Here is an 18,105-nt window from a genome sequence, read left to right as displayed (position 1 = left end):
ACACTTACCAAAAGTTAAAATGTGTAGTCTCTTGATTTTGTTAATACACTATAGTTATATAAGATGTTGCCGTTCTGGGAAAGCGCATACAGGGTATGAGGGACTTCTCTGCACTATTTTAGCAACTTCTTGTGAGTCTAGAATTATTTCAAAATAAAATGCTCAGAAAAAGAGGGGAAAAGGAAAAATGTGCATACAATTTGACTCAGAGATTCCACTTCTAGGAATGTGTCTTGCTGAAGTAATAGCATAGGTGTGTAAAGATATGGATGTTAGTTGCGGTGTTGTCTTATAAAAATAAAATTGCAAACAACCTATTTATGAAAAGGAAGTTGTTAAATAATATGGTGCACCCTTACAAAGAATGTTATGCAGCCATTAAAAATAATGAGATAGATCTATATATACACCTAACTGTAATAAATTATTACAACCGCCAATACTTACTGGGGGCTTTCTATGTAACACGTATAGTTGTTAGTACTTTACATGCATTAAACTCCTTTAATCTTATAAAAAGTCTATGAGGTACTATTATTATCCCATTGTACAGATATGGAAACAGAGGCAGAGCTGAGTGCTGTAACTTATCCAAAACCACATGGTTAATAAGTAGTGGAACCAGGAATCCAGCCCAGAACCCAGGCTCTCAGCCGCTACAAAGTATTGTTACAATATATTGTGAAAAAAGCAAGTTACAGCCTAGCGTATAAAATAGCACCATCTGCTTTTGACACAAACTCAAAGTACATCTATACAGAGCCATGTCTGCAGAAGTCTAGAAAAAAATTGCTTATGGCATATAACAAACTGTGAGTCCTGATCACTTCCATGGAGACCGATGGATGGGAGAGACTAAAGGGAGTTTTATTTCTTTATAATTTAAATGACAGGAGGAGTGGGAAATTTTTATTTGTTGCAATTTGGGTATTTTTCAACCCAAAATTTGTGTACATAGTAATACGTTACAAAATATCCCCACACATGGAACACTATGCTACAGTTAAAATGAATTAGAGATACATACATAAATATGGAAAGAGGCAAAATATGTGATGTTAACTGAAAAAAGAAACAGGTTATACAAGCAAAAGCTTATGTGACTTTATATAAAACCACACATATTTATGTATATCCAAACACCCCTTGGGGAAAGGGACTAGTAAATGCTTCACAACGGGCTCTCCAAGGAGATTGGGGAAAACCCTGATTTGTGGCATTTGCCAGTTTCCTTGGTGTAAATATTCCCATCCCTGGTTGATTTCAAGCCACTAACATGACGTCACTGAATGTAGGGTCTTAAAGAGAAACCAGTAACAAGCACCCCATTTCCACCACATGGGTACAGTAGTCAAGGGCATAGGTAATAGAGTGTGGTACGATACTTAGAAAGTGCTGAGCTTTGGGCACCTGGGTGGCTCAGTTGGTTAAGCGATTGTCTTCGGCTCAGGTCATGATCCTGGAGTCCTAGGATCGAGTCCCACTTCAGGCTCCCTGCTCAGCAGGGAGTCTGCTTCTCCCTCTGACCCTCCCCCATCTCATGCTCTCTCTCTCTTATTCTCTCTCTCTCAAATAAATAAATAAAATCTTAAAAAAAAAAATAAAGTGGGTAGGCTGTGAAAGAGAAGTATGCAGGAGAGAGTGAGTTCATGAAGGAGGAGAGCCAGAGGATTTGTCTCAAAGTTATCACAGAAGGGAAAAATGTAAGGACCTGGTGTTACAATGTTAACTCTTAAAAAAAAGGAAAGAAAGAAAATGCTGAGTTTTTTTTTTTTTTTTTTTTTTTAAGATTTTATTTATTTATTTGAGACAGAGAGAATGAGAGAGAGAGAGCACATGAGAGTGGGGAGGGTCAGAGGGAGAAGCAGGCTCCTTGCTGAGCAGGGAGCCTGATGCGGGACTCGATCCAGGGACTCCAGGATCATGACCTGAGCCGAAGGCAGTCGCTTAACCAACTGAGCCACCCAGGCGCCCCGAAAATGCTGAGTTTTGAGTATTTATTACCTTATTTTAATGGAATTGATTTAGCTGCAAGCTTCTATAATTGAATATTTTATAATGGCTGTGTTTGGGGCGCCAGGGTGGCTCGGTTGCTTGCTCAAGCCAACTCTTGATTTTGGCTCAGGTCATGATCTCAGGGTTGCAGAATCGAGCCCTGTATCGGGCTCTGCTCTCTGCACGGGGTCTGCTTGTCCCCCTTCTCTCTCTCTCCCTTTCTCTCAAATAAATAAATAAAATCTTTAAAAAAATTTAAAAATAATGGTTGTGTTTGATAACTGTCTCACCACATTCCTGAAAACTACACCATCAGCTCTCGCAAGCCAGGATGAATGACCTCCAGCTCACCAGCATGTGATGGGAAACTTTCACTTTCCTTAGTACATATGCCCCTAATGCTCTCTGTTTTGCCAATAAACTGATTACTGAGATTTCCTAATTACAAAGTTTGATGACTTTTTCAAAAATGAATCAAGGTCCGTTGGTAAATGGGTTCAGGTCTTGGAGAGACAGCTCACGCACACAAAAATACAAATATTGAATAGACCTATAGGAAAATAGCCATCCTGATGATAATAAAATGAATGGAATCTTATTTGACAGAGACTCTATCAGGACCCACCTCACTCCCAGCCCTTGAAAGAAAAAAAAAAACAAAGAAGTTGAGAACATCTGATGCTTGCAGCTTTGGGGTTGGGGAGGGGGGTTATTCTGTTACCTACATACAGCCTATTTGGAAAGCAATAAGATGCCACTTCTCAAAACCCATAGAAATGCTCACATCCTCCAATTCAAGACTCCTTCTCACTGGAAATATTCAACAGAAGGAAAAAAATATCGATGAGAGTAAAAAGAGATTTGTCGCAGTGTTATCCACGATAGCAGATAACTAGAAGTAGCCTAAAATAGCAAAAATTAAAAAAAAAATAAATGGAATAAAATAAATTACAAAAAAAAATCATTTAATACATTCTGGAACATGATCTGTTGAGAAGAATGAACTATTTTTGCTGCATTTCAACATGATAAATATGACATTTGATGGATCATAGCAGCGTGACTCATACCAGCCTCAAATTGGAAACCATGTAAATGTCCTTCAACTGATGTGATCAACTGATAAACACACGCTGTCCCTTCCATACAGCGGATGGACTCGGCAAAATGCAGAGGACAAACTATTGCCTCATGCAACAGTGAGGACGAGCCTCACACACATCAGGCGGTGTACCAAAAGATCACATAGTGTGCAATTCCATTTGCATGAAATGTCCAGAAAAGGCGAGTTGATAGACCTAGGAAGCACATCGGTGCCTGCCACGGGGCTGGGGGTAGGTAGGGGTGGAGATGTACTACAAAGTGGGCAGGCAGTGCAAAGGGAACTCCTTTGGGGTGATGGAAAGTTCTATGATTATGGTGATGGTTGTACAACTCAGCAAATCTACCAAAAACTGTTGCATCCTATGCTTAAAATGGGAGGAATGCTATGTCAATTACAACTCAATAAAGTTGTTTAAAAAAGATTCAATGGGAAAAAAAAGAATGTTTTTGGCAAAATGTTGAGAAAAAAATAAGAAATAGTATACATTTTTGGTTCACAATGAAATAATATTTTTAATGCCTTTACTGAGGGGCACCTAGGTGGCTCAGTAGGTTAAGGGTCTGTCTTCGGCTCACTTCATGACCCCAGAGTCCTGGGATGTAGTCCCGCATTGGGCTCCCTGCTCAGTGGGGAGTCTGCTTCTCCCTCTGCCTCCCCCCCGCTTGTGCTCTCTCTCTCTCTCGCTCCCTCTCTTTCTCAAATAAATAAATAAAATCTTAAAATAATACCTTTATTGAGATATAATGCACAAGCATAAAATTCACCCATTCCACAGACAGTGGTACAATTCATTGGTCTTTGTCTGGTCAAGAGCTATGCAACCATCGCCACGGTCTAAATTTAGAATATTTTCAAAACCTGGCATTCCCTCCCCCTTCTCTCCTTATCGTGTAAACCATTTGGAGGTGTGCAATTCAGTGACATAGTAATTCACAGTATTGTGCAACCATCACCTCTATCTGATTCTGGAACATTTCCATCACCTCAAAAGGAAACACTGTCCCAATGAGCAATCACTTTCCCTTCCTCCCTCCCCAGCTAGCAACTGCTAATCTGTTCTGTGTCTCTCTGGATCTGCCTGTTCTGGACATTTTGTATAAATGAATCATATACATGATGTGGGCTTCTTTCATTTGATACAATGTCTCAAGCTCCAGCCTCATGGCTTCCTTGCTGTTTCTGGAAACATGCCAGTCTCCGTCCCCCTGTCAGGGCCTTTACACTGACTGTTTCCCATTCCTGGGATGCTCTTCCTCTTCCTACCCCTCTGCCCTTTGCCCACCTCTTTGTTCGCACCCCTGGTGTCTTGGCTGAATTGTCCCCACTGGAAGAAATGCCTTACACCTGCCTGCCCTAAGTGGGTCACTTGGGTTACAGTTGCTGATGACACCCTGTTGTCCTCATTACAATCTGTAACTATATTTTGCCTTACCAAATACTTGAGTCTGACTTGGGCCAGGATTAAGGTAAGGCGAGTGAGGCACTCATCTCGGGTGCCAAATTTAAGGAGGTGCCAGATCGCTGAGTTTCCCTGTTGCCTCTGGCTTCCATATGGCTTGGCACGGCACTATCGCTGATCCTGTCTTTAAGACAGCTTGCTATTTATTCATGGTGGGTTTTTTTGCATTAATTTTGATTTTTTTTAAACATTGCATTGAAATATTATTTATCTTTTTTTAAAGAATATTTTATTTATTTATCTGAGAGAGAGAGCGTGCAGGAGTGGGGGAGGGGCAGAGGGAGAGGGAGAAGCAGACTCCCCGCTGAGCACAGAGCCGGACGGACGTGGGGCTCGATCCCAGGACCCGAGATCATCCCCGGAGCCAAAGTGAGATGCTCAACAGACTGAGCCACCCAGGCGCCCCGAAATATTATTTATCTTGATGACTAAGTTGACGAAGCCAACTTCCCAAGCCTCACCTGTGTGTCCAGTTAGGATGTGGATCACCTGCTGCTCTTCCATGTCCCACACAGCGACAAAGCCGTCCTGGGTGCCAACAACCAGCAGCCTCTCCTCCAGGCTCCACGCCATGGCAGTGATGCCTGTGGCCACACAGGGACAACAGTGACCACATCAGCTCCCGGGCTCAGCCACGGGGTCCTCTAATGGGGCTCCACTCCACAGATGGGGAAACTGAGGCACGGGTTCAGTCCCTTGTCCAGAGCTACACACCCAGAAAGTGGCAGGGCCAGGCTTTTGAAGCCAGCACTGTTGGAGGCCAGGTTCAGATCTCGGTTGTAACATTTACGTTGCTCTTAGGGACCAAACCACATCGAGGTCACAAGTGTCTCCCAAGTTCTGTGGTTCTCACCGAAGGGCGATTTTGCTCCTGGGGAAGGTCTGGAGCCTGGGGACACTGGGCAATGTCTGGAGATGTTTTTTGGCTGTCACAACTGGGAAGTGGGGTGTGACTGCCATCCGGTGGGTGGAGGCCAGGGGAACTGCTGACCACCCTGCCATGCATAGGATGCCCCCTCCCCCCTGCAGAGGATGACCCAGTCCCAAATGTCAATAGCGCATGGTTGAGAAACCCTGCCCTAGTTGGACAAGACTCAGAAATGGAATTGAGAACGACGACTCTGCTTCTGACTTCTCTTCAAGATCAACATGTATGGAAAAATAAAGGCTGGTGCTCCAAAGAAAAAAAAAAATTGCCAATAATTTGGGCAAACAACAGCCCAGGGCTCGCTGCTGGGTCCTGATTGAAACATTGCTGAGGAGAGAGGCACCAAGTTACACGGGAGAAAACACTGGCCCAGATAGCTGGAGACCAGACTTTCTGAATGCCCTCGGGTAATTCCTTCCCCTGCTCTGTGCCTCAGTTTCCCCAGATGTAAAATAGTGAGGGGGAAGTGTTGAAATCAGAGCCAATCCAAGTCTGAGAAGCCCAGATTTTGTTCCCGCTTCATTGGGACAGGGAGTGAGGACACGGGATTTGTTTTTCTTTTCTTTCTTTCTTTCTTTTTTTTCTGGTCACTTACGGTGTGACCTTGGAAATGTGAACTCAAACTTCTCATTTACAAAATGACCAAACTGAAGCCCAGGATGGGTAGAAACTTCCGCAGCTTCGCCATGACTGGGGCTTGTCAGAGAGGCATGGTGGGTCCGAAACACAGATCATCTCCCCCCACCGAGGGATGGCAAAAACAAAATTTCACTCAGACTGTAACTTCCTATGCCTATGCTGAGGTAGATACCACGAATCAGCCACTGCACTATCTGAGATTTGTCCCCCAGAGCCATCCTGTCGTGTTTCCTTTTGTAACCAAGCCAGGAGCCCACAGGTGTTAGCAGAGTCCGCACTCCTCCGGACCCTGTAATTCCCAGGCTCCCTTGCAGCTGGAGATGGCCAAGTTCCTACCAATGAGACACTCATCCCAGAGGTGATAAAGTCTGCTTCTAGACCATGCCCTCAAAGGGAAGGGATCTTCCATCCACCTCCCCTTCCCACTTCCCACTGGCTGGAATGCCCCTGGCGTGGGTCAGAGCAAGAATTGCCATTTTGAACCATCAAATGGAAGTTTCACATTGAAAATGGCAGCAAATGAGACTGAAAGAGTCTAGGTCCCTGACGCCTTGGAGACCTGGAGTTTTACCTCTACTTAATGCCTGGACTGTTAAGTGAGGGGGAAATGAACCACTATTTTATTTAAGTCACTGCTATCTTGTCCTTTGTTATAGCATTCGAACCTGTAACCCAGTAAATACACAGTCTTACCCATTAAACTAGATTCGGTCTCAGAACCCTTCTTAACACAGCATTCTAGCAGCTGTCCCTAAATCAATTCCTCCATGTATCATACGTAATTTCTTAGAATTTCTATTTTGGAAGCTCTATGCCTTGGGAATGTATCTTTCCCTACAAGGCCCATGGCACAGAAATGGCCTGAGTTGCAATAATTGACATTTGAACCACAAGTTCATTGTATATTTAGTGGCCTTATAATTAATGCAAGAGATTATGGGTGGGCAGATGAAGGGATGGATGAGTGGAGGTAGACTGGTGCATGAGTGGATAGCTAAACGGCTGGCTGGATAAATGGATGAGTGGATGGATGGGTGTGAGATGAGTAGATGGATGAATCAACTGAGAGATGGGTGGGCGAGTTGATGAATGGCTGGGTGGATAGATGGGTGGAGGGGTGAGTGGATGGAAGATGTCCAGAAGAGGGAAATGGAAAGATAAGTGGTGTGGAGAGAGGGATAGAATGAAGATAACTAATGAAAGTATGGATGACTGATGGGTGGATGGAAGGAAGGAAGGATGATGGATGGATGAATGGATGGATGGATGATGGATGGACAGAAGGACAGACAGAAGATGGAAGGAAGGAAGGATGGAAGGATGGAAGGAAGGAAGGTGGATAGATAATGGATGGATGGATGATGGATGGATGGATGGATGGATGATGGATGGATGGACAAAGGACAGACAGAAGATGGAAGGAAGGAAGGAAGGAAGTGGGGGGAGGAAGAAGGGAAGGAAGCGAAACAAACAAATGGAGAGAACGAAGTCCTCTTGCCTCTCTGAACTTCTGGTGTCCCGGGGGAATCTATGAGTGCCACCAGCCTCTCAGGGGCCAGTCAGTCATCAATCCCTACCTTTTGGTCTTACTAGCATGAGCCAGTAAATCACAAAAACTATCTGTAAGATGGACACTTGATTCTTAGAGGCAGTCAGCACCCCCTTGCTCTGGGCTCATTAGCAGTATTTACAATACTCATCTACAGTCCCTGGGAGGCAGAGACAGTCGAGTCAGCATGAGACAGCAAGGGCACACCCTGATGGGACCCTCGAGGCCTCCCTACCAACAGAGGGGAGCCCCAGAGAGCAGCCAGAAACCCTTGCCATCCACTGCCCTCAGGCACGACGGAGGCCTGGCAGGATTTTTGCTGTGCTGGGGAGACTCACCCTTGTGACAGCCTGTGACGGTTGCCCGGAGGGGTCCCCCCGGGGGCTGGAGGAATCCCCCAAGGGGTATGAGCACAGGGTGGGGGCACACCCGGAACCAGCTCTGGGCCTGTTGGCACAGCTGTCCCACCAGTGCTGGATGTGAGGCGGCGAAGAAATGGAGTCGGGCCAGGAGTTCTGTATATAGGATGCTCCTCTCTGCAACAAAGAGGACTCAGGTTAAGGGAAAGGGCACTGCTGACGGGTGGAGTCCGCCACCATCTTCTCCTGCCTCCTTCTCTCCTTTCCAAGGACATTCACCCCTACTTCAAGGGCACCAGGTGGTTCCTAGCCTCTGGACCTTTGTCCCCGCTGGTTCCTCTGCCTGGAATACTTCCTTCTTCTCCCCTTCCCCTTTCTCATGCTAAATATCTCATTTTAGCTCCAGGGTTACTTCTTTAAAGAGCATTCTCCAGCCCAGCCCTCTAATCCACCCACCCCACCCCCACTCCCCTGAGCTCATCAGAGCTACAATTGACATTTCTTTGTTTATTCCTTCACTACCCTAGATCTTGAGTTTCCCCGAGAACAGGGATGATTGTTCATTGTGTTCTTAGAGCCTAGAACATCACAGACACCCAGTAAATGGTAGAGGCCGCTTTTCGGCAATGGGCTTGAACAATGCAACGCAGAGCAAGGCAAAAGGGCCCACAGCGACCACTGAACTGAAGACAGGCCCATCAGGCGAGCCGCCTCAAATTATCCAGAAGCCCTAGTGGACCAGCTACTGACAACCAGGCACAGATACAAAAAAAAAAAAAAAAAAAAGGAAATTTCCATATGTCCCCAGACCTCCTGACCTTCCTCCTTAAATACAGCCCCTCCCACTGCTGTGGGGCAGACAGCCTCTCCCCTGTGTGGTCCTGCCTGCAGCTCCCTTGGGGTGTATTCAACAAACTTCCATCTCCTTTGTTCTAGAAACTTCTATCTCCTTTGTTCTGCCTCCGGTGAATTCTTTCACTGCTGGAGCCTGAGCCACCCACTTCTACCGGATCATCATCATCACCCCACTCTCCATCTCAAGTTCCTTAATTTAATCACATCATTTGCCATATAAGACAAGAGTCACAGTTTCCAGGGATTAGGAAGTGAATATATCTTTGGAGGGGGGCCGTGTTTTCTGCCTACCACAACAGAGGTATCCTCATTATTATGCCTAGTTCATGAAGGGGGAAATTGAGGCTCAGAGAGGTTAAGCAACTTGTGCAAGGTCACACAGCCAGTAAGAGGCAGGAATCTAACCTAAAAAGTTTTATTCCAACCTCGAATGAAGACCAGGGACAGTGAAGCAGGCAGTTCATTTTCCCTGTTGTCATCTTGTCCTAACTGTGGGGTTTGGGGCAATGGTGGCAATGCCCTGTGCCTTGGTTTGCTGGTGGGTGAAATGAGGCAAGGTCAGGACCAGGTGTGAGTGCCCCACTCACCATGGGTGCAAAATTTAAGGTGGCACCACCAAACTCAACCACCCAGACAAATACTATTTTTTTCTTTTTAAAAGATTTTATTTATTTATTTGACAGAGAGTGAGAGAGCACAAGCAGGGGAAGCAGCAGCAGAGGGAGAGGGAGAAGCAGGCTCCCCACTGAACAGAGAGCCCAACGCGGGGCTTGATCCCAGGACCCTGGGATCATGACCTGAACTGAAGGCAGCCGCTTAACCGACTGAGCCACCCAGGCGCCCCCAGATAAATACTATTTTAATGCAATATTTTAACAAATCAAAATTAATGCCCCCCAACCCATGGTGAACAAAATATCGGCTTTTAAAATAAAAATAGAGTCAGAAACAGCACCACACCAAATCATCCTGGAGCCTGAGGCATTAGGAGAAATCCGGTGGGCTTTGAGGAGCAGGCTCAAAGTCCCGGAATGTGCTGGAACTCAAGGTTGGCCAGCTGCGCCCTCTGGTGGTGACATTCATTCCTACACCTTCTCATGCGGGGCAAGCCCCAGGTTGTCAATCAAGGATTGTTGAAAAGAACGTGCTGTGATTTGGGCTTTTAAATCTTCCCTCGAACTGGGCAGTTGTTCCCAAGGCTGTTTCCCTGGTAAATCACTCCCCGTGAGGTTTACAACTGCTGAGCATGAATGCACAAGAAAGGCCAAACTGATGGTGGGCACCAGCATCTTCCTCTTGGGACATACTTTAGTTCAATCCCATATTTTGCACATGATGGAAGCTGAGGCTCCACGCAGAAGTGACTCATCCAACAACAACAACAAAAAAACCCCAAAGAAACAAACAACAACACAACAAAAGAAATGGCTTGTCGAAGGCCGTTCACATCAACAATATTGATGCTATCATGTGACAGTAATAGGACCCTTGGATGGCACCATGGGGACAGGCTCTGCAAGAATTGACTTGCATATCTTTCCTCGAAGCTCTAGGTAAGAAGGTTGACCAGCATCCCCATTTTGCAGATGGAAACACTGAGGACAGCAAGGTGGGGGGTGGGGTGGGGAGCATAAGGGACTTGCAAGGTCACACCACCAATAAGTGGCAAAGCCCAGATTTGAATCAACACGGTGGGGCTCCAAATCTGAGTTCTTGGCCAGGACTGGTCTATGTGATAGGGCTAGCAATTTGGCAGGGAGTAAGTGATGATGCCCCTACCCTCACAGAGCTCAGAGTCCGGTGGGGCCCTCAGGTGATACAAAAGACAACCGGTAGAAATAATAAGAGCTAAGACAGATGGAAAAAGGGTGCAGTGCTGGAGAATGCAGGGACTAGGGAGCCAGGGGGGTGTCCAGGTTCAGTGGCGGCTGGGCTTCTCCTAGGAGGAGCATTTGTTTAAGCTCCAAGGGAGCCCCAGAAGGGATATAGGGACTTAAACACCTCTATAAAACTCCTTATAAAACCCTCAAACAAAAACCAGATGGGAACTGTGTAATAAAAACCACCCTGGGGGCGCCTGGGTGGCTCAGTTGGTTAAGCAGCTGCCTTTGGCTCAGGTCATGATCTCTGGGTCCTGGGATGGAGCCCCATGTCTGGCTCCTTGCTCAGTGGGGAGTCCGCTTCTCCTTCTCCCTCTGTCCCCCCCCCCTCACTTATGCATGCTCTCTCTCTCCCTCTCTCTCACAAATAAATAAATAAAATCTTTTAAAAAAGATACACTGGCCACCTCATACTCATTAGGATGACTATTATTTTTTTTTTTTTAAATCAGAAAATTGGGGCAACTGGGTGGCTCAGTCGGTTAAGTGTCTGACTCTTGGTTTCAACTCAGGCTGTGATCTTGGGGTCGTGAGATCAAGCTCTGCATGGGGATCCACGTTCAGCATGGAGTCTGCATGAGATTCTTTCTCTCCCTCTGCTCCTCCCCCTGCTCTCTCTCTCTCAAATAAATAAATTTTTTAAAATCTAAAAAAAAAAAATCAGAAAATTAAAAGTATTGGTGAGGATGTAGAGAAATTGGAATCCTTGTGCTCTGCTGGTGGGAATGTGAAATGGTGCAGCCACCGTGGAAAATGGTATGGTGGGGGGCGCCTGGGTGGTTCAGTCGTTAAGCGTCTGCCTTCAACCCAGGTCATGATCCCAGGGTCCTGGGATCGAGCCCCGCGTCGGGCTCCCTGCTCGGCGGGAAGCCTGCTTCTCCCTCTCCCACTCCCCCTGCTTGTGTTCCCTCTCTTGCTGTCTCTCTGTCTCTGTCAAATAAATAAATAAAATCTTTTAAAAAAGAAAATGATATGGTGATTCCTCAAAAAAAAATAAACATAGAATTACCATTTGATCCAGCAATTGCATTTCTGGGTGTATACTCCAGGTCTTGGTGTAAGGTCTTGAAAAGATATTTGTATACCTGTGTTCACAGTGGCATGATTCACAATGGGCCAAGGGGAGAAACAGCCCAAGAGTCCATCAAGGGATGAGTGGATACACAAAATGTGGTCCATCCATACAATGCAATGTTATTCAACCTTACAAATGAAGGAAATACAACATGGATGAACCTTGAGGACATCATGGTGAGTGAAAGAAGCCAGTCATAGAGGGCAAATACTGCATGGTTCCCCTGATATGAGGTCCCTACAGTGGTCAGATTCATAGAGACAGAAAGTAGGACGGCGGGCGCCAGAGGCTAGAGGTGGGGGTGGGGAGTTGGTGTTTCATGGGGACAGTCTCGGTTTGGCAAGATGGAAGAGCTCTGGGGATGGATGGTGATGATATTTGCACAACATTGTGCATGTGCTTAACACCACTGGGCTGTACACTTAGAAATGGTTACTTTGGTAAATTTTATGTTCTGTGTATTTTCACACAATTTAAAAATGAAGATGAAAACAGACCAACAAAACACCATCCTGGGCAGAGCATCAGAGATTCTTCGAGCTCTAGGGCAGAGGGTGGACCAAACCCAGCCCAACGGTTTACCCCAGGAGCTAAGGATGTTTTTCACAGATCAATATTTGCAATGGACAGGATGGCAGGAAACACCGACTTTGAACCCCAATTAAGCAAAATGTTTTCCCCCAGAGCAAAAACTCCCCCTTCTTTCTCTTGAGTAGACTTTTTTTTTTTTAAAGATTTTATTTATTTATTTGACAGGGACAGAGAGACAGCGAGAGAGGGAACACAGGCAGGGGGAGTGGGAGAGGGAGAAGCAGGCTTCCCGCTGAGCCGGGAGCCCGATGTGGGGCTCGATCCCAGGATGCTGGGATCGTGACCTTAGCTGAAGGCAGACGTTTAACCAACTGAGCCACCCAGGCACCCCTTGAGTAGACTTGTGTTACAAAAAATCATGTTCAATTATTATGATTGTATTTTGATTATTATCAATAAAAAAAGTCATGGGAACGTGTTTTCTGTCTTGTTATATTAAGTACTAACATAATTTCCTCGATTTTTGCCTGAGATTTTTCCTATCTGGCCCTTTCTAGAAAAAGGTGCCGGGCCAGGGAAGGGGGCGGACACCGCTTTGGTAGTGTTCAATCCAAAGCTCTTCCAGGTTCAATTCAAGATTCTAGAAACCCCGCAGGTGTAGACAGGAAAGGTGTGCGGGTTAATGAAAATCCAGCTGGGGGCTCAGTGAGAAGAATGGGCTTCTAGAAGTCAGTGCAGAGTGAAGGCCCCGGCCCGCCCCCGCTTCCCGGCCAGGCCGACTCACCCATGCCTCGGAGCTCCACAGCCGGGCGGCACAGCTGGAGGGCGTCCCGGACCAGGCCGACCTCGGGACAGTCCAGGTGAGGGCCATACAGGTCAAAGTCATCCAACAGGCCCTCGATGCCCCCAGAGACACCCCGGCAGGAAATCCAGTTCATGCTGCCTGTGGGGGGCAGGGGGTGTTGTGGGGGCACACACACCTATCCATTTCTCTGGGGGTTCTCAGCATCGGCACTGCGGATGTTGGGGCCGTGCACTGTAGGATGCTGATCAGCACCCCTGGCCTCCACCCACCAGATGCCTGTAGCCCCTCCCCAGTAGTGATAATCAAAAACACGAACATTGCCCCAAGAGTCCCCCGGGTGCAGGATCACCCTGGGTTGAGAATCACAGGGAGGAGCAGATGGATAGATAGATAGACAAATAGAAAGATGGAGGGATAGATGGATGGGTACATAGATGATGATAGATGGATAGGTATAAAGATGAAAGATGACAGATATGATAGACAGACAGACAGACAGGGTCTCATTCGAAGACCACATTTCTCACCTCTGCACTATCAACTAGCACTAGATGCCAGTAGCACCCCTCCCCCAGCTGTGACAACCAAAATGTCCCCAGACATTGCCAGGTGTCCCCTGCTGGTGCACAGAATGACCCCTGGTGAGAACCACTGTCTTAGGAGGAGCCAAGCATTCTGACTTTTGCCCTTTACCCTTCCCAGGCTCCGGGAGGCGGGAGCACAGCGGAGGGTTGGGACCCGCTCACTGTCCCCTGCAATGGGTGCAACCCTTACCCAGAACCTCCTGTTTCAGCTCTTCGATGCGTCCTGAGTGGACCAGGTGATGGGGCAACTCCTTTAGCTTCCGCAGATTTGCCACCGTGTCTGAGAACCACAGGGGCTGAGGGGCCACCTGCAGGGGAGGAGGGGGCTGGAAGCCAGGCCACGATGACACAAGCTCACTCATTCACTCCACACACATGGGCCAAGCCGCCACGCATGTGTGACACTGGAGGGGACTGGGACACAATTCCAGACAGAGGTGCCCCACGCCCACCCCAGGCAGGGCCGGGGCAGAGGGAGGAACTTGGGGCTCAGGGAAACCAAGGGGCATCGGAGCTGGGTCTCGGAGTTTAAGTAGGAGTCTGTCTGGGGAACCCTATCGGAAAACAATGGTATTCCCGGGCAAGGGAATGGCATGTGCAAAGGCCCAGGGGTGGGAGATGCCAGGAGTTTAGGGCGGTTCTGTATGCGCCTGAATGTTGTGATTCTTCTGCCCCCCACCCCAGAATGTTGGGGATGGAGGGCATATTCCTCATCTGCTGCTCCCGATCCCCCCATTATGCTCAGAGGCTGAGGGGACATCCTGCTTTCTGTGGGAAGGGAAGGGAAGAAGGTGAGGAGAGCATTCTGGATGGAAAAGAAAGAGCAAGGTGGTCCTGGCCAGGGAGGCTTGGCTTTGCCCGCACAGCAGGGTGGAACGTGCAGGTAGTGAGCAGGGGTCCCAGACAGACAGTTCACCTTGCGGTCCAGGTTCAGGGGCTTCCCCACCAGCGGCAGAGTGATGAGTTTCTTGGTGCCCTGGCTCCAGGCCCCTGAGAAGAAGTCAGCCAAGACTCCATGCCTCTTGGCTCTCTCGGGCCCGGAAAGGTAGCGCTCTTGGACCACCTCGGCCAGCTGCCTGCAGAGAGGGGACACGGGCTCATGGGCCTGGGGTATGGGGTGAGCTCAGAGGGGGCCCCCAGCCTTCCAGGAACCTGTTCCCAAATGCAGGTCCCTCCTAAGCCACCTGCCAGATGCTCGCTGGCTCTGCTGACCACCTGTCCTACTTGTTACCTAACATTCATCTATAAATTGGCCCATCTTTCTTTTTTCCCCTTAAATATATTTACTTTATTTTTTTTTTAAGATTTTATTTATTTGACAGAGAAAGACACAGCGAGAGAGGGAACACAAGCAGGGGGAGTGGGAGAGGGAGAAGCAGGCTTCCCGCTGAGCAGGGAGCCCGATGCAGGGGCTCGATCCCAAGACCCCGGGATCATGACCTGAGCCGAAGGCAGACGCTTAACAACTGAGCCACCCAGGAGCCCCTAAATATATTTACTTTAAAAAGGAACATTTGGGTTCCTCAACTTAAACTTAAAATAAGGTACTGTAGGACCCAGCTACTCCACTCCTGGGTATAGACCCAAAAGAATTTAAAAAAAAAAACAAAAAAAAAACAGGTGTTTGAATGAAAACTTGTGCTCACGTGTTCACGCAGCACTGACCACAAGCCCGAGGAATGACCCAAGTGTCCATCAATGGATAAACAGATAAACAAAATGTGGTCCATCCATGCAACAGGATATTACTCAGCCACAAAAAGGAGCAAAGCCCTGATTCACGCTACAACACGGATGAACCTTGGAAGCTCTATGCCGAGGAAAGCAGCTGGATACTAAAGGCCACATGTTGTGTGGTTCCATGTATATGAAACGTGCAGAAGAGGCAAATCCACAGAGACAGAGAGCAGATTTGTGGGTGCCAGACAGGGACTGGGGGCAGAGAGGTGGGGGGATGGGGAGTAACTGCCGATGGGGACCAGGTGTCCTTTTGAGGGGATGGAATTGTTCTGGAACGTTTTAGAGGTGATGGTTACACCACATTGTGGATGCACTTAACGTTGCTGAATTGTACACTTTAAATGGATGAATTTTATGTTATGTGAATGTATCCTCAGTTTAAAAACCGAGTTAGTTGTGTGTTAGTTAGTTAGTTAGTGGTGTGGAAACCCCTGAATGCCGTGCTAAACGCCCTTGTTTCGCTGGGAACGGGGGTAAAAGAAGGATCTGGAACAAGGAGGAGCCCGAGGAGCGAGCCCTCGCTCCCGGAAGCCCAGACAGCATGTGCACCATGCCGGACCCACCTGTGGGCGATGGCCAGCAGCGTGAAGCCGTCCACGGGCCGCCGGGCCAAGCAGTGGCCCAGATCCCGGCGGAGCCTCACCCACAGCAGGGGTGGGAAACGCAACAGCTCCTTGCTGGGCGGGGTCCAGTCCCGGTACACAGCCTGCAGGACCTCGTCGTCCAGGGACAGGGCGTCCTTCAGCTCTGCCTCTGAGAGCCCATGCCTGCAGGGAGAAGGGACGGGCACTGGGACACGCTGTGTCTCCTGCGGTCGGAGGGCGCAGACACCCAGGGACGGGGAGACGTGGCCAGCAGCACAGCATCCTGCCCGCCACCAGAGGGTCCACCCCGAGGCTCGGCATTCGGACCGTGCCCAGCAAGTACTGATGCCCGGTTACGGCTGTGCCCATCGAGTAAGACCGTCCTGCTCTTTCCTTCTGCACACACCCCCGCAGAGCCGTGAACTGGCCTCTCCCCAGGCTCGCATGAGTCGGGCGGCGTAGGGAGGGAGGCAAGAGGTCATTTAGAAAAATAATGCAGAGGGTGCCTGGGTGGCTCAGTTGGTTAAGCCACTGCCTTCGGCTCAGGTCATGATCCTGGAGTCCCGGGATCGAGTCCCGCATCGGGCTCCTTGCTCGGCAGGGAGTCTGCTTCTCCCTCTGACCCTCCCCCCTCTCATGTGCTCTCTCTCTCTCATTCTCTCTGTCTCAAATAAATAAATAAAATCTTTAAAAAAAAAAAAAAAGAAAAAGAAAAATAATGCAGAAACCACTGTGCCCACCCTGGCTCACCCGTGTTCCAGCCCCAGAAAAGTATCCAGCCTCCTTACCAAGGCCGACCGGACCTGGCTGCCTTCCACCCCTAGGGAAGCGGCCCTAAAGGGGATGAGTGATGACGTTTCGGTGCTGGATCACAAGGGACTTCCTGATACCTGAGAGGATCAAACTGGGAAAACTGGATTTGCCTGCATATTTCATCCGGGAAGGACAGCAATCAGAGCACCCTTCAGAGCAAGGGAAAGAGGAAGGCTGGCTTCTGTGGGCAACCTGCGTGTGTGTGTGTTTAACTCTCTGATGTGGATCGAAATCTTCATTTTGATCAGAACACCCGCCACATATATAGAGCACCTGCTCACTTAGTGTTTTCTAGTGTATAACAGGGTGGGTGTCCCCTGGGGTCTCTTCTGCGAGATCAATCATCTTGGACAATCCCAGCTATAATATCACAATTTTCTCCAAACCAGAATTTCTGGGAGTTACACCTCGGGGGTCCACTTACCAGCACCCCTGTGTGGCCCTGTGCCTCCTCAGAAACCCTCTCCTTCAGGATAGAAGCTTCTTTCCCACTGTTTCATGTACCCTCAGTACAAATCAAGCTTGGGTCCCCTCCTTTCTGGCTCAGGTTCGATGGCTCATCCCACCTGAGCCGGATGGAACAGCCCAGCAGGCTTGCAGGATGGCTATCAAGGAAGCTGCAGTCCCATAATTCCCTGGCAGCGTGGCTCTGTACAGGGCCCCCCGGGGAGGGGCCAGGCCAGTCCATTCTTTCTCAGAGAAGCAGATGCTGGGTCCTAGGAGGTCAATGGCTCATCAACAAACCATCGGCAGGTTTGTTTAGCCATTATTCATGGAGGGGCGTCTCCATGCAAGGCACCATGCTGACTCCTGAGGGACAGAGAGCTAGACGCCCATGAAGCTTATCTTCTCATCCCCAGAGCCAGGTAGGAAATAGCAGGAAAAGAGCACAAAGAAATTGGGTAACACCAATGGCTAGGAAGAAGATACACCGCGTCACACGAAAAAGAGTCACATGGTGGGGGGGGAGGCAGGAGAGAGACTGTTCTTGGAGGAGGTGGGTCCCTCTGGGAAGGTGCCACCGCAGCTGGGACTGGGTGGGAGGGAAGGGGCCAGCATGAGATCTGGGGCCAGGGTGCTCCAGGCATGGGGTGGAAGGCAGCCAGGTGATGGGAAGTCACTGGAAGGGTTAATCAGGGCAGGGACTGAATCAGATTTATGATTTTAAAATCTCACTCCGGACAGGTGTTCAAACCACAACTTG

General features: G+C 48.4%; 1 protein-coding gene across 9 annotated transcripts in view; it reads right to left on the bottom strand.

Moving 5' to 3' along the window:
- Positions 1 to 18,105, bottom strand: part of NWD1 (NACHT and WD repeat domain containing 1) — a 60,947-nt gene that overhangs the window by 19,967 nt on the left and 22,875 nt on the right. For 8 of the 9 annotated variants that reach the window (XM_032412332.1, XM_032412327.1, XM_032412331.1 and 5 more), the window contains 6 exons: positions 16,068 to 16,271; positions 14,681 to 14,840; positions 13,955 to 14,072; positions 13,160 to 13,318; positions 8,014 to 8,211; positions 5,021 to 5,143 (listed from right to left, as the gene is read on the bottom strand). In XM_032412332.1, coding sequence (XP_032268223.1) covers positions 5,021 to 5,143; positions 8,014 to 8,211; positions 13,160 to 13,318; positions 13,955 to 14,072; positions 14,681 to 14,840; positions 16,068 to 16,271 — 962 coding nt within the window. The remainder of the gene's footprint in view (positions 1 to 5,020; positions 5,144 to 8,013; positions 8,212 to 13,159; positions 13,319 to 13,954; positions 14,073 to 14,680; positions 14,841 to 16,067; positions 16,272 to 18,105) is intronic. The other variant, XM_032412335.1, reaches the window with a different exon arrangement.

This window comes from Phoca vitulina, unplaced genomic scaffold (genome assembly GCF_004348235.1).
Source record: "Phoca vitulina isolate PV1807 unplaced genomic scaffold, GSC_HSeal_1.0 scaffold13, whole genome shotgun sequence".
NCBI classification, from domain to species: domain Eukaryota; kingdom Metazoa; phylum Chordata; class Mammalia; order Carnivora; family Phocidae; genus Phoca; species Phoca vitulina.
Note: the sequence above shows the minus strand (reverse complement) of the source record. Positions and strands in the feature narration are given on the sequence as shown.